This window comes from Denticeps clupeoides, chromosome 18 (assembly GCF_900700375.1).
Source record: "Denticeps clupeoides chromosome 18, fDenClu1.1, whole genome shotgun sequence".
NCBI lineage: Eukaryota > Metazoa > Chordata > Actinopteri > Clupeiformes > Denticipitidae > Denticeps > Denticeps clupeoides.
Genome location: NC_041724.1, coordinates 3966207 through 3993969, shown reverse-complemented (window position 1 = coordinate 3993969; position 27763 = coordinate 3966207). Strand labels below are relative to the sequence as shown.

At 43.9% G+C, this 27763-nt stretch overlaps 1 protein-coding gene across 19 annotated transcripts in view; it reads right to left on the bottom strand.

The window, feature by feature from the left end:
* Positions 1-916: 916 nt before the first annotated feature.
* The window catches only part of prom1a (prominin 1a), a 44283-nt gene continuing 17436 nt past the window's right edge, over positions 917-27763 (bottom strand). For 2 of the 19 annotated variants that reach the window (XM_028959578.1, XM_028959581.1), the window contains 27 exons: positions 26812-27017; positions 16107-16227; positions 15894-15957; positions 15707-15796; positions 13960-13983; positions 13313-13524; positions 12778-12852; positions 12630-12693; positions 12343-12502; positions 11417-11569; positions 11201-11324; positions 10647-10750; positions 10486-10570; positions 9967-10113; positions 9806-9877; positions 9280-9372; positions 8704-8721; positions 6389-6442; positions 6198-6278; positions 6035-6103; positions 5384-5473; positions 5201-5316; positions 4547-4570; positions 3981-4049; positions 3203-3268; positions 2365-2405; positions 917-1939 (listed from right to left, as the gene is read on the bottom strand). In XM_028959578.1, the coding sequence (XP_028815411.1) occupies positions 2384-2405; positions 3203-3268; positions 3981-4049; positions 4547-4570; positions 5201-5316; positions 5384-5473; positions 6035-6103; positions 6198-6278; positions 6389-6442; positions 8704-8721; positions 9280-9372; positions 9806-9877; positions 9967-10113; positions 10486-10570; positions 10647-10750; positions 11201-11324; positions 11417-11569; positions 12343-12502; positions 12630-12693; positions 12778-12852; positions 13313-13524; positions 13960-13983; positions 15707-15796; positions 15894-15957; positions 16107-16227; positions 26812-27017 (2403 nt within the window). In that variant the 3' untranslated portion in view covers positions 917-1939; positions 2365-2383. The other 17 variants (XR_003742991.1, XR_003742993.1, XR_003742988.1 and 14 more) reach the window with 16 other exon arrangements.

The window sequence follows — 27763 nt, the reverse complement described above, 5'->3', positions numbered from 1 at the left end:
GAACTGCACAGCAGGCTGAAGCTAAAAGGTGTGAGCAGGAAGTGTGTGAAGGTGAAGTGATTGTCATTGTGAAACACCGCACACAGTGAAACATGTCCTCTGCATTTAACCACCATTCTTAGTGAGCGGTGGGCAGCCATGACAGTCAATGAATGCCGATAGACAGCATGGAAACTACAAGACGCAGTGGTGGCCTAGAAGTTAAGGAAGCGGGTAATCAGAAGGTTGCCAGTTCGAGTCCCGATCCGCCAAGGTGCCACTGAGCACCTGCTCACCCAGGGTGACGGTTAAAAGCAGAGGACACATTTCGGTGTGTGCATATGTGCCATGCTGCAGGGTATCACAATGACAATCCCTTCACTGAAACATGTATTTTTGTTATAACTGTCCAGTATCAGTGTGGCAAAATAAAACTGTGTTGGTCTCGCACACGCGCAGGGTGGTAGTAGCCTAGTGGGTAACACACTCGCCTGTGAACCAGAAGACCCGGGTTCGAATCCCACTTACTACCATCGTGTCCCAGAGCAAGACACTTAACCCTAAATTGCTCCAGGGAGACTGTTCCTGTAATACTGATTGTAAGTCACTCTGGATAAGGGCGTCTGATAAATGCCATAAATGTAAATAAAGTTTGGAGTTCTGTGTGTTCTTTGCGCCACAACTGACTTTGTATAAGTTTGACTTTTTTTAGAGGGTGCATGCCTTTTTGTCTGATCATAGCAAAACAGACCATGAAATTTATTTCATAATCTATTTAATTTGATTCTACTCACTGCTGCTATTTCATTTCTATTAAGACTCTTGCAGTTGTGTCTTCATGAGTAAAAAATATTCCAACAAACACTGTTACTTGGTTTAAGCAAAACCCAGATTCCATCTGTGGCCCAATCACAACAAAAAAAGCATGAAAAAGAAACAAACTCAAAGTTGTCATTTTATTCACAATTTGTACACCTTCACTCAGATAACAGGGACGTGAACGAGCATCAGCAGAATCCGAATGACGGCGAGTGAGACGCAGCGGTTCAGCATCCGAAGGTCCGGCGCAAGGGCTTCCTCGGGTTCCTCGCGGAGAACCGAGGACAGGTGGGCGCGGAGCGTTTGACACTGCCAGGTTCTAGAGAGCCGCAGCAGATGAGAAAGACCCTCTCATGTCCGCGGTGCTGGACTGGCTCCATCAGACAGAGGGGAGATGAGACATAACGAGATCTCACAAAAATCCACGTAAGCACAACATCTGTAATATACAAATATTTCACATGTACAGTACATTCCCCTTCCACACCACTACATGGTCCTTCAATAAAACAGGGAACCATTCTAGGCCTAAAACTAAGACCTCAGAAGAACCTACAACAGAACTAGCTTCTGGCTTCAAACAGCATCTGCTAACAGAAGCCCAAAATTATGTTAATTAACAAAGGTGAACATAGTGCATGGGATAATAATTCTAATTAATGATTTTAAATCACCCACTAGCACTGATTTAATCATTTTTTGTAAAGATGCAAAAATTATATTTGTGAAGGCAACGACAGTGTTGTCCCCAGGGGTAAAATGTGTGTATGAAGGGTTGGTACGGACCACCGTACGACTAATTCGCCCCAACGTGTGAGCTGCTGACTCAGTGGAGGGAAGGAAAGAAAAAAGAATACATTAAGAACTCTTTTTTTATTTCCAGCCACCCATTTCATGTGTCTGGGGCTTTTTGAATTTTGCAATAAAAAGTCACGGCGTGCCCGTAGGCTGCAGGTTAATTCAGCAGTGAACAGCGACGTTCCACCCGCATATCGGGGCAAATCCTCCGAGAAGATGGGGCAGCAGGACGGGTGGGCGTGCCTTGAGAATTTGGGGTGAATGTGGATCCCGTGCGCCTGAGGTGCAGACAGAAACCTCGTCCGGACGCCAGCGGGTTTCTGCGGTTTGGGAAATGTCCAATCTGTAAAAGCAAAAGGAACAATATATTTAGTTTTACGGGAAAATGTGATTGTTATACTAAAACAACGAGCTATTACAGAACTTGCTTTTTAAAAAGAAAGCTGTGAGAGGGGCTTGACTATGAAAAAGAATTCATATCTAGTTTCCAAGCGGTTACAAAACACTTATGCTTTATCAGATCTTATATATCATTAATTACCATTTAACGACTAAATTAGGAAATGTCATTAATGAAAAAGGTTGTTGACATTTAGCAGAGCAGGGCGTGGCATCCAGTACTTTAAGCTTTATCGCCTACAGTGTTCAACTTATTGTTTTCACGGTTGAAATAGCACCCTATAGCACTCTAGTTCTTTTACAATAGTATCTTTTACGTGATTGGTCATAATCGAGTTTTCGGAGTTCCGGAAGTCCAAACGTACTTACAAACAACAGTGCGGATAATTCAGTTCCAGTTTTCAATGGCACTGGAAAAAGAGAAAAAAGGCAATCAGCCAAAAGGCCACCCCCACTGCCGGTTCAAACACACAGACAGAGCAGACAGGAACAAGCACAGAAATTACAAACAATTACAAAACAGGAGTGAGACAAAAAAAACCCACCAAAAACTAACCGACATACTGGTACGTTAGTTAGTTTAAAGTTGAACATTTACAGTAAATCTAGACATATTTCGCTCTTGGGGTTGTCAATCGATTTAAAGTGCACGGGCCATCAGTGTAATAAACTGATTGGACACCTTACATGTTATAATGCATATTTAAAACTATTACAGAGAAAAGAAAAAGGCTCGGAACGTTTCCCATTCACTTCCGATAAGGAGACGTCATGTGCCACCAAAATGGAATAATGGGTCCATTACTTCATCTTGCTTGTGATAGAAAGTTAAAAAATGTTGAGCCAATCAAATCTGAATCTGAATCTGTTGGGTTCTCAGCGGGTTAAGCAGCTTTAATGTCGTAAAATGTCTCCGACATGCCCACCCTCAAGCGCATGTGTGAGCGTAAACTAGCCAATTCATTTCATTTAATTTCAACATGTTAAATTTAAGGTCAGGTGAGTACAGACATGCCGGAAGAAAGGAAAAACAACAATTATGTATTAGTAGGAAGAAGAAAAGGGGCAGATGAGAGTCCAAGAGTTTGGCCATCAGTACCTTTCTTCAACCGGTGAACAGAGCATAACCAAAAAAATCTCTCTCTCTCTCTCTATATATATATATATATAAAAAAAACGAAATAAAAAAAATCCAGCGGTGGTTCACCAGTTGCCGTGTCGAGGTGGGGCGGAGGCTCGCGGGAAGCGAGTCATTGTGTCATAGGCGGGGATGCTAGTGGCAAAGAGGGAGAAAAGGTCAGGAGCAGGCAAGGGCTAAACACAACAAACCTCGCCCACAGCCCTGCAACCCACAAGCAGCAACGATTAAAGCAACACTACGTACGTTTTACGGCCTCTTATATGCGGTCTCTTATAAACGCTGATGATTACATAACTGAGGGCTATACTGATATTTAAATAATTTTTAGGGGAAAAGTCGTGATTTAACCCTGTTCTTGCCAACAGCATGCAAATTCCAATCGGCAATGGCAGACGTAGTGCTGCTTTAACCAGGGCTCATGCTCAGGGACATGCAGTTAGACGTACAGCGTGATTAACTGGTAAGTGGTCGCCCAGGTAGCAAAGCAAATCTTCGGGGCCACAATCGTATGATGGCCGCGGTGAAAAACTGTTCTTTCTGATTAAAAATGTCCAGGTTTGGGTCGCACCCGAACGTTACAATAGGTCCGGCCCACTCTGTCTTTGCTATCTGGACACTTAAGTCCAGCCAAATCATTTTTTGTTTCTGTAGCGCACAAGAAAACATTCATTACAACGATTATCCATTAAGTATGCTCCCATGATCCCATGCAGGCAAAGAACATGCGGTTAGTGCCGGCAGCTGAGATCATTAGCCAGGTCAGAAGAACTCCCCCCCAAAACCCATGAGCCACATTCGCTTCCAACACTTGTGCATGCAAGACGTGAGAATTTGGGCTGTTTACCTTGCCATTACAGGGTTATGGACACCTTGTAAACGTTCGTTATGATAACCATTATTACCAATTTCCATACTGAAACAGAACATCGCATTTACACATATATTTTTAAAATGTGTGGAAAACAAAGACAACAGAACATGACTTGTGACATGTGGCATGCGCTCAAACAGCTGCAGCGAACGGGTTTAGCCTGGTTATAATAATTCATAAGCATCGGCAGCAGCTTGTGTGTATAAAACGGTACAAATCTCAAATGCTATCAAACACTGACACCGTGCAGGAACTCAGAGGGATTGTCGGCGTCGTTAAGGTGACGACAGTTTTACAGCCCTTGACATTTAACAGAAGCAAAAGAAAGATATTTTCCCCGAAACACAGCATAGGAAAAAGAAAAAAGGCCCTCCACCACAGAAGCATTACCGAAACAAAAAATTATACAGCTAAAAAAATCAGCACCAAGAATTTTAGCATTTATACATCTATGTACAAAAGATGTGCAAAAGAAAAAGTAAACATAATAGAAGGAATACTTGGAAAGAAAGAGAAGAATTGGAACAGGTAAAGCTTACTTTTTCATGGGAATTGTCTCAATGCTAAAAAGATACAAAACAGGCAAACTTGTTAATGCTTTGCTGCAGAATTGTTAGCCTATGCACCATAAGGTCTGTGTGCGTTGGCGCGGATGAGGCACCAGTCATGCAACACATCAACTGTGATCAGGACACTTGGTGATGTCTCTAATTCACTATGTATTACAAATTACTGTATGACAGTGAATGGCTGAATGTAAATGGAAAAAAACAAAGGGTTGTGCACAAATATATTAATATTTGCTTATGAATACAAAGAGCCGCACAGACAGAGAATAGAAACAGAAAGGATGGATGAGATGGAAAAGTGGCAGGAATTGGTTATCACAAAGTAAAATGCCAAGTCCCACAAACAGAGGAACTGCAGCAGAGAAATAAGAGAGGAGACAAGAGAGAAAGGCAGAGTGAAGAGTAAAGTCAAGAACAGAAAGACGAGAGAAAGACCAGCATCGTGGCACATAGCACAGTTGGCCATTAAAATTGATTTTGTACTGGTATTGCATAGTTCATAGATTCACCTTCATACAACATGCATATTATTCAAACTAGAGTCTAATCTGATGCACATTTACAGTTTGTATAGATTTCTGCATATTAAACGCATATTTTTTAATGATTCAGTCAGATACTCACTCATCGTAAACGTCCTCTGTGTCCATTCTGCGGTAAAACTTGGCTAATTTGACAGCAAATATGATGCTTGGAAGCAGGAAGAGGGTAGCACCTCCGAGTCCAAACCAGAAGGTGTTCTGAAAAAACACGGAATGTTTATTGACGCACGGCGCCCTGCTGCATGCAAGCGGAGCTGAAACCCACCATTGAGTCCATGAGGAAACTGCAGCCCACGATCTCCAGCGAGTCCACAATGTTACTGAATGGTTTGCACCCGGCCACCTCTGTCGCCAGCTGCAGGACAGTGGAGTTAGCAAACATCAGCGGTACTCGACAACGCAACCATGGAAACACATCTCTTAAAACTTTCAATCATGGAATCATCTCCAATAAGAGCGATTTCAAACAACCAACCAGAAATTTGCTGTCTGGAGATTCTTAGCTGGTGGGTCACAAACCCCCCTTTTTAAGTGTCACAGCACACGGTGACACAACGAAATGTGTCCTCTGCACTTAACCATCCCCTTAGTAGTAGGGACGGTACCTTTGCTTAGTGGCACCTTGCCAGCTCGGGATTCGACTACGGGTCCGTTACCTTACCCGCATCCTACATGCCTAGTCACTTCCATTCCTTCCCCGATCGTGCTAGTCAAAGTAACAAAGAACCGATGAAAGGTTTTGGTTTTATTTAAATTAATTTAGTATAAAAGGAAATATTCCCCTCTCTAGCCGAGTCATTTGATAGTCATTTTGGTTTAACATTAGGCCCTGGGCCATTATTGGAAGTTTACGAGCATGCACATCCACAATTATGGCAACATAATCACCATCCGTTAAGCACAGAACGACTCTTACCGCATTCACTAGCCATTCTAAATACTGCTTGATGTAACCGAGGATCGTGTCTCGGAATTTCGCCGTTTCCTGTAATAACACACATAATGCGTTATGCCACTGTCTTGTCACGACGTCAAATTACAGCACGTATCTCTTGATATTATTATGTGTATGCAGTTACCTGACTGACAACAAATGATGCATTGTGGGAGATGAGAAACTGGGCCACATCCACAGTGTTCAGGACGTCAGACACTTTGCTCTAAAGAAAAACAAATGAAAACAAGAAAAAAATGGTATGGACAAAGCACACTAAATATTGACATAAAATGCTTTTATTGTAGCGCTCAGTATGACATTTTAAAGGCGTACCGGTAAATCTGCTGCCGTTGCCTGCAGATATCTGATGCTCTGGTTCAAAGTACTCTTTAATATGAAAAACAAAACTACATCACAAACACTGACAAAAACACCACCACTGTGAACTTTAAATACATACTCATAACTCAAAAAAATAAACGGAACACAATGTAACTCCAAGTCAGTCACGCTTCTGTGAAATGAAACTGTCCACTTAGGAAGCGACACTGATTGACAATCACTTTGACATGCTGTTGTGCAAACGGAATAGACAACAGGTGGAAATTATAGACAGACGTCCCCAATAAGGGCGGGGTTCTGCAGGTGGTGTCCACAGACCACTTCTCAGTTCCTATGCTTTCTGGCTGATGTTTTGGTCACTTTTGAATGCCGGAGGTGCTTTCACACTGGTGGTACCATGAGACGGAGTCCAGAACCCACACAAGTGGCTCAGGTAGTGCAGCTCATCCAGGATGGCACATCAATGTGGACAGATGGTTTACTGTGTCTGTCAGCGTAGTGTCCAGAGCATGGAGGCGCTTCCAGGAGACAGTCCAGTACATCAGGAGACATGGAGGAGGTCGTAGGAGGGCAATAACCCAGCAGCAGGACCGGTGCCTCCACCCATGTGCAAGGAGCAACAGGAGGAGCACTGCCAGAGCCTGCAAAATGACCTCCAGCAGGCCACAAATGTGCATGTGTCTGCTCAAACGGTCAGAAACAGACTTCATGAAGGTGGTATGAGGGTCCGACATCCACAGGTGGGGGTTGTGCTTATAGCCCAACACATGCAGCATATTTGGCATTTGCCAGAAAACACCAAGATTGGCAAATTTGCCACTGGTGCCCTGTGCTCTTCACAGATGAAAGCAGGTTCACATACCCTCCAGGTAGCCTGTCTGCCATTAGGAATGAAGATGAGATCCTCAGACCCCTTATGTGACCATATGCTGGTGCGGTTGGTCCTGGGTTCCTCCTAATGCCAGACGATGCTAGACCTCATGTGGCAGGAGTGCGTCAGCAGTTCCTGCAAGACGAAGGCATCGATGCTATGGTCTGGCCCGCCCGTTCCCCACACCTGAATCCATGTTGCACCACGGACTGTCCAGGAGTTGACAGATGCTTTCGTCCGGGTGTGGGAGGAGATCCCTCAGGAGATCCCATCCTCCATCTCATCAGGAGCATGCCCAGGTGTACGGAGGTCATACAGGCAAGTGGAGTCCACACACACTACTTGTTTTAAGGACATTACATCAAAGTTGGAACAGCATGTAGTGTGTTTTCCAATTTTGAGAGTGACTCCAAATCCAGACCTCCAAAAGTTGATAAATTTGATTTTCATCAATTATTTTTTGTGTGGTTTTGTTGCACAGTCAGCTATGTAAAGAACAAAGTATTTAATAAGAATATTTCCTTCATTCATACCTAGGATGTCTTACTTTGTGTTCCCTTTATTTTATGAGCAGTGTATATTGTAACTCAGTAATTGGAATAATTGCAGGAATGTTATAGAATATTTCACTGGAAATATACACAAAAGATCAAAGTGCAGTCATTCAATGTTTTCGTATATATATACAAACACACACACACACATATACAGAAACATGTAATTTGTTGTGGCCTTTCAGGCAATAAAATTCTAAATGTAAATGAAAAATGTTCCAACAGCAGCACAGAGTGAAATGCAAGAACCAGAGGGGCGTATCTTACAGGGCCAAAAAATAACATAATCTGAATCAGTTTATTTGTGTCCTTTTGGCACAACCGATTGTGTGTCAAGAGATTTCATTTTTCATTTGATATATTTAACCCAAAATGTCACTTAAAACCCGTCCTCTGGTTCTTACCCCTTGATATCACAACACAAAATTGTAAATGAAATTGAGTGTTCACAAAGTGCTAAAATCATTTAGAAAGTAGTATTTCAACATGCGTGGAAGTAAACGTTGACTCCACTCTGTCATCTTTCCTTACGGTGAGAGTTGCTTCACATGCCACATCAGTGTCGAAACTAGAGGGCGCTACAACACAAAACATAAACGGGGTTCCAAAGAACAAATGGAATGAGGTCATCCTCATGCGCCAATCTGACCCGCTTTGGTATGAACTTTTTGCGCGCGCGTCTTGACACGGGTGTGGCTTTGACCCCCTGCGGGCGAGATCATGCGCTGCCTGTCAGCGGATGAAAAATGAAAAGTCAAAAAGCTCCAAATGGAGCCAGGGCTCAATTTGACTTTGGCTTTTCATTCCACACATTCACATTTCACCACAAATTTCTCTCAATGGTGTTAAAATGTCCACAGGAGACAAAGACAGCATCTTACCCTCGCTCTAACATATTTCTTGGCGCCCCACGAACGAAGACGACATTTTTAGGAGGAATAGAGAGAGATAACGATCAGAAAGGAACCTTAAATATGCTGAGTAACTCGGGTCCTTTTGATGTATCTAAAAAGTGTAGCATACATAATATGTGGCCTGCTGGCCTAGTGGGTGACACACTCACCTGTGAAGTCACATGCTCAAAACCCCACTTACCACCCATTGTGTCCTAGGGCTGCACGATTAATTGAATTTTAATCACGATCACGATTGTGGCTGCCATGATTGAATTAAGATGATTGTCGCCGATATTTACTTTAAAATAACCAACTACCGGGGGGACGAAAGCATAGACTGAGCGGCAACCTCAAATTGTGAGAAAATGTTCACTAGCCAAAAATCTGAAAGTCTTGTTCACTTACTGTATGTTAAAAATAGAAAGTGCAATAAAAAAAATAGTTTTACCTAAAATAATGAATGATTGTGCTTAATTATCGTGATTACAATATTGATAAAAATAATCATGAATATCATTTTGGCCCGATTGTTGTGTATAAAGAGGGTGGATGATGGATTACCACAGACTGCTCCATTGGAACAGCCAGCTGAGCGTGGATCTGTCTGATGGAGTTGACGTGGTTCTTCAAAGATGTCTGCAGGCTCCCGCTCGGCTGAGGAGGAAACACAGACAGACAGGAAACAGAATTAAAACACAATGAAATGTAGCAATTAATGATTTGATTTATTTCTTTTTCTTTCTTTGCACAATATCAATGAATAATTTAAATCAATGAAGATTTCTTTGAATAGATGTCTAATTGACAGCTCATAAAAAGACAAAAATGCATTGTGGACTGCCTGTATGCTGCATTGCTTAACTTAGATAATATCAAACTACAAGCCTCAAAACTTGCCACAATGAAATCACATCGACAATCTGGATTTTTTTGCACATAGAGATGTGAGCATTTAGTGTGTAAACGTTGCAAAAAATCTGACCTGTTTAGGATCTTAGACCACATTAGAAGTGGCCCAAACCGGAATGGAAAAGATGCAAATTACACAGGTTTACACGGATTTGCCAAATCGTTTGGTGCAACTCACCACCTGTTTGCTCTGGGCCTCCAAGTCACTGGCAAATGAGAGCAGGTCGACACGAGTAACTCGTTTACTGACCTGCGTGCGAGCAGACACACAGCGTGAAAACCCACTGTACACACATGCACTGTGTCTACACGCTCTCGGCCCCTCTTAGTGACGCTCACCTCCTCCAGGTACGCGGCGTAGTTGATGTCGCCGATGCCGGCCTCTGTGAAGTCCACCAAGTTCTTCCTGCCTTCCGTCTCCAGCAGGACGATGCCTCTCAGGTCCACTCGAATGCCATCAATCTTCTGCGACACGTGCTTAGCATACTGGAGAGCACAGGAAAAGATGGCTTTTTAGTGCATTCATATATGTGTGTGTGTGTGTGTGTGTGTGTGTGTGTGTGCATATATACCCACTAGGCATCAATTAAATATACTTTCAGAAGCCTCGACATGAGGCTTCTGATTACATGATGGTTACATGATTACATGATTACAATGGAGTAGAAAGTGTTCTAGAACATTCAGGACGGAGCTGTTTCATTCCCTTTAATGGGCTCTCCATGGACACATGGTAAAGGCTGCTGTTTTCTCACAGCAACACACCCCTACAAACACTTCATTCAGCACAGAAAATAAGGTAAATTATCTTGTTTGTTCTGTGGAATTAAGGTAAAGTTCAGGATCTGGGACACCCACCACTCTTGAGTTCAGGAAAGCGGTGATGTTGAAGACTCTATCCAGGTGTAGTGCCGAGTAAATCCCTCGGTTCTCCTCACAGTCTCTGAAAAAAGGGAATGTAAAAAAAACATAAAGATATGATTCATTTTTGAATTCAGTTTTTACTGAAAACATCTCACGTGTAAAGACTCTCTATCGTGAGGTCCATGTCGGGTTCATTGTACAGGTAGCCGGGGATGAAGTTCTTCCAGGCAGGCATGATGAGATACGGCGTGTCCAGCACCTGCACAGAATTATACTGTGGTTGCAGAAACACTAGACCAGATGAGCAAAGCAAAGATATGATCTCTAGCAATAAAAGTAAGATATCTTCCAAACTGAGCCAGTTCAGGAGCCGAATCACTGACTGAACAAAATTCAGAAGAAAAATTCTGTTTGATTCTCTTGTAAGCAATTGTGGTAAATTAAAGTTAAAGGGTGGGAGGTTCATTTATTGAACATGGGAGACACCAACAGGCCAGATTTTTAGCTCTGCTTATAACTGTGTCTTCCAATGGAAACATGGTAAATAACACTTTTCTTGTATAAAGTTTTACTCCCCTCCAGCAATATCCATTTCAAAGATAGATAATACATTTTAAAATACATTATTGTACCATGTCGTATGAAGAGGTTGTTAGATGTGGGGATGAGGGTACTGCTTGCATACCAGTAATGTCTTTAATCTACTTGCCTTAAACAGCTCTTTGGTGTGGAAGGGCTCACACACCAGTTTCTCTACATTTCCCCCAGCCAGGAAGGTAGTCGTCACCACTGCCATCAGCACCCAGGAGAACAGGAAGCTAAAGCCAACGCCACTAAAGAAAAAAAAAAAAGCACTCTCACACCTTGTAATTTATGTTCAGTGCATTACAACAGAACATTTCCCATGATTCACTGGGGTACTCACGCCATGAGCAAGTTTCCTCCAGTGTTGGAGATGCAGCCACGTGTTGTGGGTGTGGCATGCCTATCAAATCCCAGAATGCCGCACAGCAGCCCCAAGTAGTTGAAAGCCAGGACCATCACCACCATGCAGCAGAGAGTAATGCAGCCAACCCACCTGCAAGTGAGGCCATTATGATGGCAAATTGAACATCCTAGAACCAGGCATTGAACTGATTGGGCTGTAGATGGTAATGGCTGACATTAGAGCTGTAAACGTTCCGATCATTTCAGTAGGAGTTGGGGTGGGGCGGGATGGGGTTGGGTCTGGTCAAGCTTGTGCGATAAATGAGCGGTCAGCAAACACGAACCTCCGATCTATAGAGCAGGCCAGTGTTTCCAACATTTATGGCATTTATCAGACGCCCTTATCCAGTGCGAATTACAATCAGTAGTTACAGGGACAGTCCCCCCCCGGAGCAATTTAGGGTTAAGTGTCTTGCTCAGGGACACAGTGGTAGTAAGTGGGATTTGAACCTGGGTCTTCTGGTTCATAGGCGAGTGTGTTACACACTAGGCTACTACCACCCACATTTTCACATCTATAGTACATCTATAGCACCTATCCTTTATGATTCGTTGCTTGTTCATTTGTTTTTGAGCATGTTGAGAATGTATTTTTTTATTAAATGTTAATGTTTTTTTGATATGTTAATTTAGTTTGCAATTCATGAGAGAGATGTGAAAATGGATGCTGAGAAGGTGAAACGGAGGGTAGCTTCTGGCAATTAGGTTTTAAACCCGCTCATTTTCTTTCCCTCTTAGGTAAGCACTCGTAGCGCATGCAAAGAAAGCCAGGCTTTTAAAAAGTTGTACATGTCGGTTCGGGTTTGATTCTGTCGGCCTTAGGCCTAACCTCTTCGGCCCGGTTATGGCTCGAGCTGACATTACCTGTAGAAATCATAACGATCAATTTCAGGGTACAGGTCCTCAATCTTGGAGTGTGCGTGGCTGATGGAGATGGTGAAGTTGGTCAAAGGACTGTGCATTGAAAACAACTTGGGCAAAATGGTAATGTTGGAGCCGATGTCATCCAACATGTCTTTAATGCCTAAATAGAGTTCAAAATAAAAACAGAACAATAAGAACCAAGACCGCTACTTTGCTTGCAATTGACACACCATCTTGTTTGAAGATTTGAACCTCCCATCACTGAAACTGTAATGTCTCACACTCACCCCTCGCCACACTTGTTGTTTGTTCAGCCACTAGAGATGGTGTGTTATTAAAGGACAAAAACCCCTATAAAAATGTAAAAAAAAAGGAGAGGGGGAGTTTTTTTCACAACGGATGCACATTTTGAGGCAGAACATGCAGGAGACTGACCCTCTGCACAATAGCATCAAGGTCCGTCTTCAGGACGTTGTTCACATTGTTCAGCTGATCGGCCACATCTGGCAACTGCAGCAGGAAAAAAAAAAAAAAAACAGTGAAAGACTGAACACAAGCAAATAAAAAGAATCCAAAGCACATTGTACGTCAGTATTAAAATAATGCCGCATTTCATTTCAGCAGCATCATGGGACTGAACATTACATAATTTACTCATATATGTAATAAAATGAGCCAATCGTTACACTATACGTGTGACGTATGCTTTCACAATTACCAGACGGCCTTATCCAGAGCGTCTGGCTAGGGGACACAATGCTAATAAGTGGGGTTTGAACCTGTGACTTTGTGGTCTTCTGGTTCAGAGTGTGTTAACCACTAGGCTACTACCTACCTCATGTCATGGCCACAGTGAATACTGAATACCAGGTTAGTTTTGTCTATTTTTCATATACTGATAATGTAGAGTGAGATCCACTGAGAGCCTCTGTGATGCCAGGTGCTCCATGACAGGCTGTCTATCTCTTACCCTGGAGTAATTAGCGCTGATGTCAAGCTGTGCGAGGGAACTGCGTATGCGGCCACAGATATGAGCGACAGCTTCACAGGCCGGGTCGTCGAGGCTCTCGTTGAGACTGGAGCGCACCAAGCTCAGGTTGACCTGCAGCTTTACGTTGCCGTCCTGCAGGACCTCCAGCGTCATGCTGACGTTCTCCAGAGCCTCTTTGGTGTCGTGCATGGCTGAGGAACACAGTATCATCTCACAGGTTACCTTTACACAGCATAGAACATTCTATAATCCACTTACACACATGCACAACCACGAGGACCTTGTGTGTGTGTGTGTGTGTGTGTGTGTGTGTGTGTATGTACAATGCATACCTCACAAGGATATGCACATACACAGTTGCAAGCACAGATTAAATTGTATGCATTTATACATACAGTCGCACGCCTTATATCAGTCTATTCCTGCCCTATAACTGTAGGGTCTGTTCACCACCAGAAGCAGACTGATGAACAGTTATCCCCTCAAAAAACTGCACCTCTCTCTGTTCCTCAAAGCTGGCCAACACGTCACACTGGGGAAGAGGTGGACGCATGGGGGGATGACGGTCAGGACAAATGGACAGGGGGATCAAGGGATTCCAACCAGGGCCCAATATAAACTGTTACCTTTCATGGCCTTCTCCACTTTGACTTTCCGACCAAAAGCGAAAGAAGAATAAGAGAGTGAGGAAGAAGGTTGACCACACACAGTAAAATATGTCAGTGTGTCAATATTTCAAAGTAATACTAACGTTAACTCTCTTTAACAGCCGAGATAAATGTCAAAGTACAGTACCACAGACACGCAGTGAAAATTCAACTGTATACAGTGTGGATTAGTACCAGCATGCATTGCACTCCCAGTTCAGTATGAGCCTCTTTTTGTATCCTCTTTATGATAGCTTTCTCTTTTTTTATACTTTCCTTACTATAGACTGCTCATAAAGATTAAGGGAACACAAAAATAATGTACTGATGTACTGGCCTGTCTCCTGGTAGCGCCTCCATGTTCTGGACTCTACGCTGACAGACACAGCAAACCTTCTCAAAAAGTGGGGCAGTGGTGGCCTAGCGGTTAAGGAATCTGAAGATTGCCGGTTCGAATCCTGATCCGCCAAAGTGCCACTGAGGTGCCACTGAGCAAAGCACTGTCCCCACACACTGCTCCTCGGGCACCTGACACGGCTGCCCACTGCTCACTCAGGGTGATGGGTTAAATGCAGAGGAGAAAATTTCACTGTATGCACCGTGTGCTGTGCTGCTGTGTATCACATGTGACAATCACTTCACTTTACTTTCTTGCCACAGCTCACATTGATTTTCCATCCTGGATGAGCTGCACTACCTGAGGCACTTGTGTGGGTTCTAGACTCAGTCTCATGCTACCACCAGAGTGAAAGCACCTCCGGCATTCAAAAGTGACCAAAACATCAGCCAGAATGCATAAGAAACTGAGAAGTGGTCTGTGGTCACCACCTGCAGAACCTTTATATGGGACGTCTTGCTTATTGTTTATAATTTCCACCTGTTGTCTATTCCGTTTGTACAACAGCATGTCAAATTGATTGTCAATCAGTGTTGCTTCCTAAGTGGACAGTTTGATTCCACAGAAGTGTGATTGACATTGTGTTGTTTAAGTGTTCCCTTTATTTTTTGAGCAGTGTATATATATATATATATATAGATACCTCTATGGCACAGGGACGGCACCTAATTTCGTCATACTTGTTACAGTGACAATAAAGATATTCTGATTCTAATATATCATTACAAATTCGAGTGTTATTTTTTAACTAAATTGAGTAAAAGATAACTATATAAGGTGTAATCATATTAGTGTTAAATATTTTTAACACTTAGATATAATTAACACTGTTAAACAGTAAATAAAGTAGAATAAACTCTGGAAACAGTCAACTATGGCCATTGTGCAAATTTTACTCTAATTTTGAGTGGGACCAAATGTTACCTGAAACAGAATTAAAATCAACTCTTAGTTTTTGACTTGGCTAATCGTTTAAGCCCATGATCAGCCTTTAACACTAAAGAATTTGGTGTATAAGAAATTCGGTACAAACTAAAAATTATCAATAGTATGAGAAACCTTTTTTTAAGAAAGAAAAGTACTGAATGCATCCTGTCTTGTGCTGTTCTGCAATAGCACTGAGTACCACTAGAGGCAACAGTGAGTTACTGTCGGACGACCATCCCACTAAGTACAGAGGGCGTGTTCTCACACCCTGGTTACGAACAGGTAATATAGAAAAGCGTAAATGTCCAAAATATTTTGATATCACGCAATTAATGATTTGGATGTCCTTCTTTCACATGAAACAACGAAATGATATTAGAAATGATACAAAGGATTCTGTACCTCCAGCCATGTTTAGGACTCCATCCAGTGCAGGCCGTACCTCCTTCCCCAACTCGTCGTATATGCGTCCCCCAAGAAGAACCCCAATATCTGGAGAGTGACACATAGTGACGCAGCGATCACAGGGAACAGGTACACCTCTCAGATTGGAGATCTGAATCCCATTTCTTATTCAGTATGTACTTACTATCCAAATCTGCAGTGACGTACTTCTTGGCAGTGAAATACTGAGACACCAGGTAATCGATTTGCTGCAGAGAAAGAAGAGAGTGCTGCTCGTCACACTGGTATTAAGTGGAAGAAGGAAAAAGGATGGAAAATATGATATTTTTGGCAGCTTTTTGAACGGTTTGAGTGCACTTGTTCCCCAGCTCAGTAGGAAGTGATGGGGTCCTCTTACGGCAGGCGTGTCGTTGGCAAACGTGTGCAGGTCCCTCAGGTTGCTATTGACGAGCCTTCTCATGCTCTTCAGCTGGGAGCTCAGGTGCTGATTGGCCGCATATGCACACAGGATGCCGGCCCTGTTGTCATGGAAACAAGCATGCATTAGGTAAAAGGAGCGAGACGGTTTTAGTAGTTTTCTTTACCCCACCCCCCCAAGACAAATCATGTCTTTCATCTCGTTAATGGAGATTTTAGCTTTTCTTATTTTTTGTAGAGATCTGAAATGCTTCCCTCCGGGTTGTGTTTTGAGTTTGTGTGTCAGGCAGTACATCTGACACCAGGGGGCAGTAGTTGAACAGAATAGTCTCCACACTGTGTCGGATGGAAGACGTGCTCAATTTCCATATCTTTACACACAACTATCATAAAATATTAATGGTACCAAAGCTCACAGGAGCAGCTATGGTCTTGCTATGCTGTCTTAGCCACTTTTCTGTTCATTTTTTCTGTTCATTTTTTCCTTGCAGCATCAAAAGGATGCAAACGACAGCACATTTCCTGCACCCACATAGTCAGTTTTCTGAAACAACATGACAATGACTTCAATAAAGCCACTAATTCCATGGATCACAGCTGTGTGTCACCGTGGATTCATCACACGACTCACCAAACCACCAAACACCAAACACAAACAGGATTAATGCGCTTTCCGCTTCAATGCGGCATCTCCTTGTCAAGGCGTGAACGGCACCTAACCATGTCTCCAGCGCCGCACTTCAGGCAGAGGACGCCGCCTTGTTAATTGATTCAACATCAAGGGGATCTCGGCATGTGTATTAGCGTTCCTTTATGACTCATCCCCCTCTAGAACAAATGGGAATATCAAAGGCCCAAAGCGGATCTCGCAGCTTCTGCATGCTGTGATGAGGGGTGCGTGGTAGAACTGCAGGTTGCAGGAATGCTACACAAGAAGCGGATTTACATTTACAGCATTTATCAGTAGTTATATTAGTCAGTAGTTACAGGGACAGTTTCCCTGGAGCAACTTAGGGTTAAGTGTCTTGCTCAGGGACACAATGGTAGTAAGTGGGATTCGAACCCGGGTCTTCTGGTTCATAGGCGAGTGTGTTACCCCCTAGGCTACTACCACCAGGGATATCAATTCAAAGTTGAAGCCGGAATGAACCCCTCCCAAAAGCAGGCTATTTCGATGCAGAAGTTTTGTCAGAAATGGTTTGACAAAGACCATGAGAGGAGAGTCACCTCACCCAGGTTAGAACCCAGGTCTCAGAGGGCGTAAACTCTGAACTTGTGTAGAGACTAAAATGCGGTGATGGCACTCCCACAGATTTATTTTATGTTATTATCCGATCATTTAAAAGGCCGTGGGTAAATACTGGATTTACATTATTGGCAGACTGTTGAGTGACCATAACTAAATGGAGAAACAACGTCTGTGGTTCACACTTTCCCTCCACTTGGCACATTGTCCCTCACCTTCATAGTCACGTTTCCCAAACCCTAGACGGGGACGTGTCACATTGAATATCTAGATCCCAGGGAGTTCTACTATGGCAAATCCGGACTGATGGGAATTTTGCATATTCCTTATTTATCACATATACAGTTACACAAGTCCATTATGCAGCGGTTGGCCTAGCGGGAAAGGAAATGGACCTGTAATCAGAAGCAAACGCCCCATCGAGGCTGCCCACTGCTTGGCCCACTGATGGGTTGATTTCGTTGTGTGCACCGCGTGCTGTGCCATGTTTCACAATGACAAACACGTCACTTTCACTTTCAGTCAAAATGTACCCCGATCACCCAACAAGGCTATGTAAGGTACAGAAGGAACTATTAGATTAACTTCAAGACAGAAAGAAAGACAGATCAAATTCTATTTGCATTAATTTCTCCTATCTTGTTTTGCATGCGTATGGGGTGTGTGCAGTGCAGAAAATAAATACCTTCACACCCGAATTTCCAATAATTTGTGTTGAGCCGAGCACCTGAAGGAGTTTTATTTTACGGGAAGCGGGGAATGAAAGGCAGGAAACAGGTGGTAAACCCACCAGGCTTATCACTGACGCACAGGCACGCGTGCAGCGGCGCGTTTCATGTTAATGATGCATCCCTGTTTATCACCGACACACAGCTGCACCGCCCTTTCACCGAATCCAACCTGGCGTCGGAAACATGGAAGGCTTGTGGCCGGAGTGAGTGTGTGGCATGTGCTCTGATGGAAAAAAACAAACTGCAAAAAGTGTAAATGCACGAAAAACGACGAAAAATGAAAATAAAAATTCATTAAAAGAGCTCCAACTCCTTTTGACTTTGTTGGGCAAGTGGAAAACTCAAAAGGGCCTCTGCATCACAAAGAGCTTTTGTGATTCCTCCCCCTGCCCAGCCCCTGTCCCTCCTTCTCCCCCTGTTAGGAGGCCTGCCATCAACAACGGCCGGACCGTCAGCGCCGGGGAACAAAAGCCCTTTGAAGACGACCAGGGGAGCATTCCACACGCTGTGGCGGGGCGACGAGACGACCCCGGCCACGTTTAACTGCCCACTCGCTCCGAGCATACAGGCGAACTAGAGCAAATAATGATCAACTTAAAACGGGCTGGAGAATTAATTCATATTAAAACTCACGTTTCAGTTCCGCACAACGGAAGGAAAAGGGGACTTAATCTGGTGGGGTGAGCAAAGTGTCCTTTAATTAAAGGATGCAGAATATGGGTCGGAGTTCAATTGACGGAGTGTCGCATGGTCTGATGGCTCTATGGTTTTCATTTGGCCAAACAAGACCCTCCATTCAGAGGCTGGCGTGGAGCCCCCTGACGTGCACAATGGGGCTCCGATCGCGGCACAGGAACCCACCCAGAGAGGCCGGCTTCGCCCATTCACATTTTACATTTACGGCATTTATCAGACGCCCTTATCCAGAGCAACTTACAATCAGTAGTTACAGGGGACAGGCCCCCCCTGGAGACACTCAGGGTTAAGTGTCCGACAATGGCGGCTGCAGGTAAACTCCCGGCTTCTCCCAGATATGCCATTTCATAGACCTGCGGCCGCAGACGGGAACACACCGCTTCTCAATTTCCAAACAGGCCCCTCGCCTGCCATGAAGCGGCACAGTTCGATGCAAGTGAAGTGATTGTCACATGTGATACACATCAGCACAGCACACGGTGCACACAGTGAAATTTGTCCTCTGCATTTATCCCATCACCCTGAGTGAGCAGTGGGCAGCCATGAGCAGTGTGTGGGGACGGTGCTTTGCACAGTGGCACCTCAGTGACACCTTGGCGGATCGGGATTCGAACTGGCAACCTTCTGATTACGGGGCCGCTTCCTCAGCCGCTAGGCCACCACTGGCCCCTGAAGTATGAAGAGTCATTTGCTGGGATGCTAGCCACAAAAACAGAGGAATGGATGTTGAGGATGTTGAGGTGCACACAACGAACTGTGTCCCTGCATTTTACCCTGCATCAGGGTGAGCAGTGGGCAGCCATGATTCAATCCCGCAACCTTCCGATTATGGGTCCGCTTCCTTACCCGCTAGGCCACCACTGCGCCCTTCTTTCCGTTCTTCCTTTTTTTAACAGAACGTCCGACAAATCCCACATGGCTGCAGGAAAAGTAGGCCGTGGCGGCACAGCCACCGACGTGTAAGATAATCACTTTCTTTTGTGTAGGCATGCAATGCACGATCAAGCTCACAGTGAACGTTACAAAATACAATCTCAGATTACAGTCTGTTACCAGTAAGGAAATTAAATATGAGGATATATCAATTTGTGACCTAGTTGCCATCATTTGTATTTTATGTAGTTAGTCCACTGAGGCAATCATATAAGCAGGCCAGTTTAAAAAAATCAGGTATAAAGTACTTCTCGACATGTTCGTATGTTTTATCCAGAACAAAGGACTACTGGCCTAGTGATGGATGGCCTTCGGATTTATTTTCATTGTTACATAAAAGTCTTTGAATGAAAGCAGACATTTATGGACTCTTATTTCTCCGAATCCATGGTTCAGTCCAGATTTCCCTTCTGGACGATTTAACGCCCTCCCGTCACCATGTCACATGACCAGGTGTAGCGCAGTGTCCTCCGTTTCTCTTCCGTTTCCCTTTATTCCTTACACTCCTAATATCCCTTGTACACAGGGTGTGCCATAGGAAGGCCCAAACGTGACCACGCCCACTACAAACACCAACATGCAGTACGGTGAAAATATTCCATTATAGAGCCGTTATTTGCCTTAACAAAATGGCTGTTTCATAAGAGACGTGTGTTACCGTGTAAACTGTGAAGTGAAAAATGAGTTCGGGACAGTAATGGGCGCAGACTGCAACCCGGTCAGAAACGCAAGGTTCAGGCTGGACAGAAGGCTGCGGCGTCTGGCTGCACCACTCGCTGGACCGGCGGGCCACTGAGGGGACCGCAGATGGCTGGGGGGCGCAGAACACAGAGGCGGGGAGACTGTGTGTGTAAAGACGAGGATGTTCTGTCAACATGCTGACACTCTAGAAGGCACACACACACACACACACACAGAACACAGAACAACAGAACAGAGGATTTCTGGATATCTGATATTTTTCTGCAGGTTCTGTGGGTGTCTTGCACAAAGCCCCCTTCTACAGCAGAGACATGTGACGACTGGTGGTTGCCATTAGTGTCAAATAATTAGATCACGCTGCTGTCTTACTTGTTAATATGAAAGATCCTCATTTGAGCAGAAATGACTAATTTACTTTAATTACACTCTTTAGAAGGTGCATTAAAGGCTCAACTTAGTAAATTTGTAATATCTGAGACCTCCCGGTTGGTTTCGCACACTTGTGCCTGAGAACAACAGGCCATCTGAAACGGGTCGCTGTGGGTTTGAATGCCGGTTAGTGTGCCAGGTAACCCCAGTCGCAGCCTCTGAGGCAGCAGATGGGTGTCGCCGAGGTGCTGGGACAAAAGCTGAGCGTGGAAGTAGACCACTGCCTGCAGAGGCACGGGCGCAACAAAAAAGCAGCAGAGACGACGTGGAGAGCGCAGGCGGAAATGTGGAGCGCGCTAAATTTAGGCCATTGCACTCCCGGTTTCTGTTGAGACCAGACAATCATTACTGAGACATAACGTGTTACTCAAGCCACTGCAGGCAATGCTTCTTTTTTTTTTTTTTTTTGCGTTTTTACATTGGACACTAGATAAAATGTTTGGACAGTGTTTGGCTGCAAATCTGGGGGCTACGAGGTTTGACACTTCCTTTAGGAGGCTGCATTGTTTGGGCCTCAGGGAGCTCTGAGCCCGTATCAGACATTGTTGCTCTAAAAAAAGGCCCACAGCAAGGCGAGCAGGAACCAATTACTGAGTGGAGAAAAAAAAAAAGTTTTATGATGGGGAAGTTTTATTGAGACAGCTAGAAAAAAAATTTGTCTTACTCAATGTGACCTGTGAACTCAGATATGAAATGATCACAGCCCAATGGACAGATCAAGAATTAGTGTAAACAGAAAAATACATTACTTTTCTCAGTTTAAACTACATTTAAAAATATTATACAGAACCAATAGTATCATATCACCCAAAGGAAAAGGAAGGTTCAATAGGTTACGGTTTGAACACACAAACGATTGATTGGAAGAGATGTGCTCTAAATTCTAATTCACAAAAAACAGCTTTTGACAAAAATGAGGCTGAAAATCATGGTTATTACTGCTATCAAAATGAAAATGAAATTACAGTTCTTGAAATGAAACTGAAGAATAAATTTTTTTTTATGAGGAATTTAATTGCTTCATTTTCGTTAAATGTCCCCCCTCAATTTGAACTGTAATTAGATTACTGCTACATCTAGAAGAAGCACAACAAAAGTACACAACACACGAGGATTTTTCTAAATCCTATTTGAAGCCATGCTGTCTTTTATTCAAAGTTTTTCAATCTTTCAAAAATTAAGGTTTTCCTCTAACCTTCTCAAAACAAAAATTATAGACAGATTTCACAAAGGTAATTAATACAAATTAAAGGCAAAGAAAAAAAAACAACAACCCTAATACACCACTATAATGCCACACAACACAAATCCACAGTGGGTGTGGCATATTTAACAGGCTAATAGGTGGCTCCTCCCCTCATCATCAATTGAACCTGAAGCCCAAAAATGTCAAGAGGGTTACTCGAAGAGCAGGACGAATCCATTATGGAGTCCAAGGGTTACAACAGCATTAAAAAAAATAAAAAAATCCCAGAAAGGTCCAGGCAGAGCCTCAGATGACGTCTAAAAAAATCCCAAGGCGTCCGTTTGCTGATGTTATAAAAGCAGAGTCGTGTAACTAAGCAATCAGCTCATGAATGAAGTAGAGCGTAAAAATAACAAGAGGTCAATTGTTAATGATGGTATTAGGTGCTATTATTAGCGCCGGCTGCTTCTTCCTTTGCAGGCATCTCCGTCTGGCTGTGGGCCTCAGTTATTCTGATATGATTCGCGGCATCTGCCCCGCTGCCCAGCGCCAGTGACGTTTAACGCATCTCCAGGCCTGGATTTATTCATATATGATGCGGCTCTTCTTAACACAATGGGACTTTTTAGGTCTCCAAGCCCTATACACTGTATTGCTAACATTTAAGGACATTTAAGGATAAAATTCTGTGTCCCATATTTAATCTATACAGGACAGGGTTTGTCCCAAATTTCTACGCAGCTTCATTCCGTCCACATTTTGCGTTCAGCCCGGATTAATTAATTGGGGTCTAATTTCGTGAAGGATATCAGTGGAGGGTTGAGTGGGATGCTGCAAACATGTGGCTGTAAAGTATTGAGGGAAGTAATTTTGTTGGCAAACTGTCAGCGTTAATGTAACTAGCAATACAGAACATACAGTACAGGCCAAAAGTTTGGACACACCTTCTCATTTTTATTTTTTCCCCAATGTGCCTTCCCACTGAAGGCATCACAACTATGAATGAACACATGTGGAGTTATGTACTTAAGAAAAAGGTGAAATAAGCACTTGTTGGCCCCTTTGCCTTCACTCTGTGGTCCAGCTCACCCCAAACCATCTGGATTGGTTTCAGGTCCGGTGACTGTGGAGGTCGGGTCTCCACTTTTTGTTAAGTACATAACTCCACACGTGTTCATTCATAGTTTTGATGCCTTCAGTGAGAATCTACCAACGTAAACGGTCATGAAAATTAAGAAAACACATTGAATGAGAAGGTGTCCAAACTTTTGGCCTGTACTGAATATTTGAGACGCAATCACCATATTCTTAGCATCTCTTAGGAAACCTCCGCTGCTAAACGCTAATGCTGTTCTCAAGATAATGCTAATTTATTCATACTGCAGGTCTATTCAGCACGATATATTTGGTAGAGGCGCTGGCGGCGTTGCTAATCGCCTCTGACGGGACCATATTTCCATTTCTGCATTGATCTCTTCGTGGCTTCTGTTAGCGACTGCAGCCGGAAACATCTTGCTGTGACTGCTGGCCCGTCTTCATGCTACCTGGCCTTACCGGAGTCTCTTGAAAACTACTCAAGCCTTGAAAAGCCAGGGTTGCTACTTCTCGAGCTTTCAGCCTCAATCAAGCAAGAAATCTAAAAAAAATGTGTTGTTCACAACTAGACTAGACAAGATAAATAGCATTTCAAAGGGACAGGCAACGAGCTCTGACCAATATTACAAAATCCTGACTTCTAAATCCTGTTTTGTGGACAAACAAAAATTTGAGTTGTGGTCTTTTCCAGCATTTTTTTTTTTTTTTTAAAAAAAGAAGTGGTCACAAAACAAACCCATATTCAACTCCAGACCTTACTAGTCCATTATAAACCAAAAAATTGTCCACAGCAAAGGGGTTTTGGGATTTGACCATTTCAATTGATTGAACTGGAAGCCTCAACCCAGTTAACTCTGGCCTAGAGTCTTGGTAACAGTTGTTCAGGGCCCCAACGCATCTTCATGCCCGTGTTCTGCCGCCCTACTCAGGTGGTAGTGGCCTAGTGGGTAACACACTCGCCTACGAACCAGGAGACCCAGGTTCAAACCCCACTTACTACCATTGTGTCCCTGAGCAAGACACTTAACCCTAAATTGCTCCAGGGGGACTGTCCCTGTAACTACTGATTGTAAGTCGCTCTGGATAAGGGCGTCTGATAAATGCCATAAATGTAAATGTCCCATGAGAGCCTCATTTAGAGATTTCCGACCAAAACATCCTAGTGTGAAATGCACACGCAAGCGCTGATGTCAACCGAAGGAGGCCCCTGTCCTCGTCTGAATGCACAGATTAGCCAGGCAAAAAAAATTATATTTATCTCCAGCGCCGGAGGGCAGATGCCGCGCTGCGGTGGCTCCGCGCGGCTGACACGCAAACAGCTGCTCGTCCATGAGCGTCGACTGAGAAAAACGCTGCGCCGAATCGAACATTCTAATGCGCAAAACGACGAATTCCCAAAAACGCCGAAAGAACTGTCGTGGCCACGCGTTTCCACTCATTAACTGGGTCGCGTCTTTAATTATTCAGCAGCGTGCATGAAATAAGGCGATTAATAAGGCGCTGCCGTGCAGGCCAACTGCGAAGGTGTGTCAGCATCCCAGCCGCACGGTAGCCTGTCATAGCGGCGCCTTGAGACTGCTGCTTGTTTTAAGGTCACTTGCTCGAAAAGGCTGGTGGTTTCGCCGAAACTCGTGCCTCCACGTACATTCAATTGCAGTTACGGTTATTGCGCTTCAGCAGCCAGTCCGCCATACGAGGTTTAAGTCCTTCTTATGGTTTCCGTTCTTTGAGAGAGAAGGGTGTAATTTTAAAAAAAGAAGAAAAAAATTGTATTTTTGGACATTTTTATCATATTTTAGCTGGTGACAGTTGTCAAATGCCCTTCGCACATTCCAAAATGGACATCGGAATGTCCATGGAGTCGGCTTTGGAAGCAGCCTTATTTGAAGAGCACAAGTCAAATATGTTGACGTGTCAGCGGCAGTTAAAGCTCGTCAGTCCCGCGTCGAATAATTTAACCGTGGAATTTGCAGCAGAGCAGAACGGGTTATTTCACTTGGACAGGCATGAAGACAACACGAGCCAAGGCAAGCCCTGAACGTGTTTCCGACCTGACAAACTCAAAATTTCGCTGCTCGTGTGATTTTTAGAGCTATCTAAAGCCTCCTCACGTTCATCAGATTCATGCCTCTTGCCCTCTGAAAGAACCTGAGAGCTGAGACTGTCTAGAGCTGAGGTGCCTAGGCCCCACTGGCGGTATTTATTTTTATTTTGCCGTATATGAGATGTCGCTCTTTCGGCCCTTTTTTGCTCCTCATGCCACTGCTTATCTATCTCTGCTACACGCTGTTTTATTTGGATTGGTGCCTTGTGGCCCTGGAGATTTAATAAGAGGCCGAGGTGGTCGTGACACTCATCTCTAGGCCTGCGGAATTTCTCATATAGAGAAAAGAACATCAAACAGAGCCCGGGAAATTTCAATCACTGGCTGGAAGGTTTCTGTCCTCCCAGAACTTTCCAAAGCTCCCCCTAATTGTCTGGGTCTGCAAACATGGCAACAGCGTGCCACAGGACGAGCATCTCAAATGAAGAAGATGTATGAGCGCACCGACCGACTCTGGTTCGCTGGCATACAGATCTGCCTCATTGGGAGCCTAACGCTAGGAATGTGCGATACCACCGATTTCCTTTCGATACAAAGAAACATGAAGGCCGGAATCAGCGGTACTGATCTGATACTCATAGCAAAAAAAGCGAACTTAATAAAAAGTGCATGTCAAATATCGGTCCTGTTTTGCTGTGTGAATTTTTACAAGTGTGTTTTCTATATTTTGCACATGAAATGGTATTTTGATAGTATACCGTATATTGTGTACGGTACAGGCCAAAAGTTTGGATACGCCTTCTCATTCAATGTGTTTTCTTTATTTTCATGACCATTTACGTTGGTAGATTCTCACTGAAGGCATCAAAACTATGAATGAACACATGTGGAGTTATGTACTTAACAAAAAAAAGGTGAAATAAGTGAAAACAGGTTTTATATTCTAGTTTCTTTGCTCTGGTTACTGCTTTACACACTCTTGGCATTCTCTCGATGAGCTTCAAGAGGTCGTCACCTGAAATGCTTCTCCAACAGTCTTGAAGGAGTTCCCAGAGGTGTTTAGCACTTGTTGGTCCAGCTCACCCCAAACCATCTGGATTGGGTTCAGGTCCGGTGACTGTGGAGACCAGGTCTCCACTTTTTGTTAAGTACATAACTCCACATGTGTTCATTCATAGTTTTGATGCTTTCAGTGAGAATCTACCAGCATAAATGGTCATGAAAATAAAGAAAACATGAGAAGGTGTGTTCAAACATTTGGCCTGTACTGTATATGGTAGTAATGACAATACTTGATCTTGACTTAAATTTCCAGCATGGGGTGTGGGGTTACTGGCTACTGAGCTGCTGGGGGGCGGGATTTGTGCTCGGCCTGGGCACCAACCCGACTGGGACCGCCCCTTTCAGTGTCATGTTGATGTTTGAGGAGGCAGTATTTCTACTGGCACGTTTACCTTCAGCTGGAATGTGGTACAGAAATACAAGAGCGAAAATATCAATCCAATACTGATACCAACTTGGTATCGATAGTATCGATAATTCGGAACGAACTCACTTTCAACTCATCGAGCAAAGAACCCGGAAGAACGGCTACTGCAGCATCCCACCATGATCCGGACTCACGTGATGACGAGCGACGTGGAGAAGAGCAGCGTGGCCAGCAGGCCCCTCTGGCAGTCGGCGTTCTTCCGCTGGCGCTGGTGCATCTCTCCACCGCAGTTGTCGCAACAGCGGCACAGGCAGAACAGCAGGCCCACCAGCGGCATGAGCACGAAGAAGAGCACGCCCAGCAGCGCGCACACCACAAAGCCGATCTCGTAGTAGATGGCCTGCAAGGAGAGCAGTGAAATCACCAACTCCTACAGAAGACCAATCAATGGCTTTCAACGTGGCAGTGAACAAAGTTAGCCGCTACATGCTAACACAGTTAGAGTCTAACACTGATGAACTGTGCAGGAATGGTGCTACTGCGTCAAATGAACATGACATCTGTTAAAAGTGACTAATCCGTGTTTCCGTTTTCGAGAGCTAGTCAAATAACCATTCAGAAACATACAAACTGAAAAAGTCTTCATCATGAAGTCAGCGCGCTGATTTCCTGTCTCCTGAAGGTCAGATTGTGCCAAAATTTGTGGTTAAGAACTGCAGAATATACATAGGTTGAGCTTTATAAGAGTAAACTTATAAAGGAGTCTGTAATGTAAAGGAGTACGGGAATGGTACTTAGAAGAACATGAGGAACAAGGACACGTGGTTTATTTTTTGCTGAAGACAATCATGTCATATTATCATATTATATACTGATATATCATCATATTTATGCTAATTGTCCATCTTGTTGGTCTCAACCTGCACTGCATTAGGGGTCATTGCACAATGTCCTTCGCAATTTCGTCTCTTTGTACTTGTACATGGTGAGATGACAATAAAGTTGACTGTCACGGGGAGGGTGGGTGGAAAGGCCACTTTGGTCAAGTGGTCCCTTATGAAAGTAATTCCTAAGGTGGCTATTACCATGCCAATGTGGGATAAAGTGGCTTGAATTTCCAATCTGTATCGCATGAGGGACGCGTCC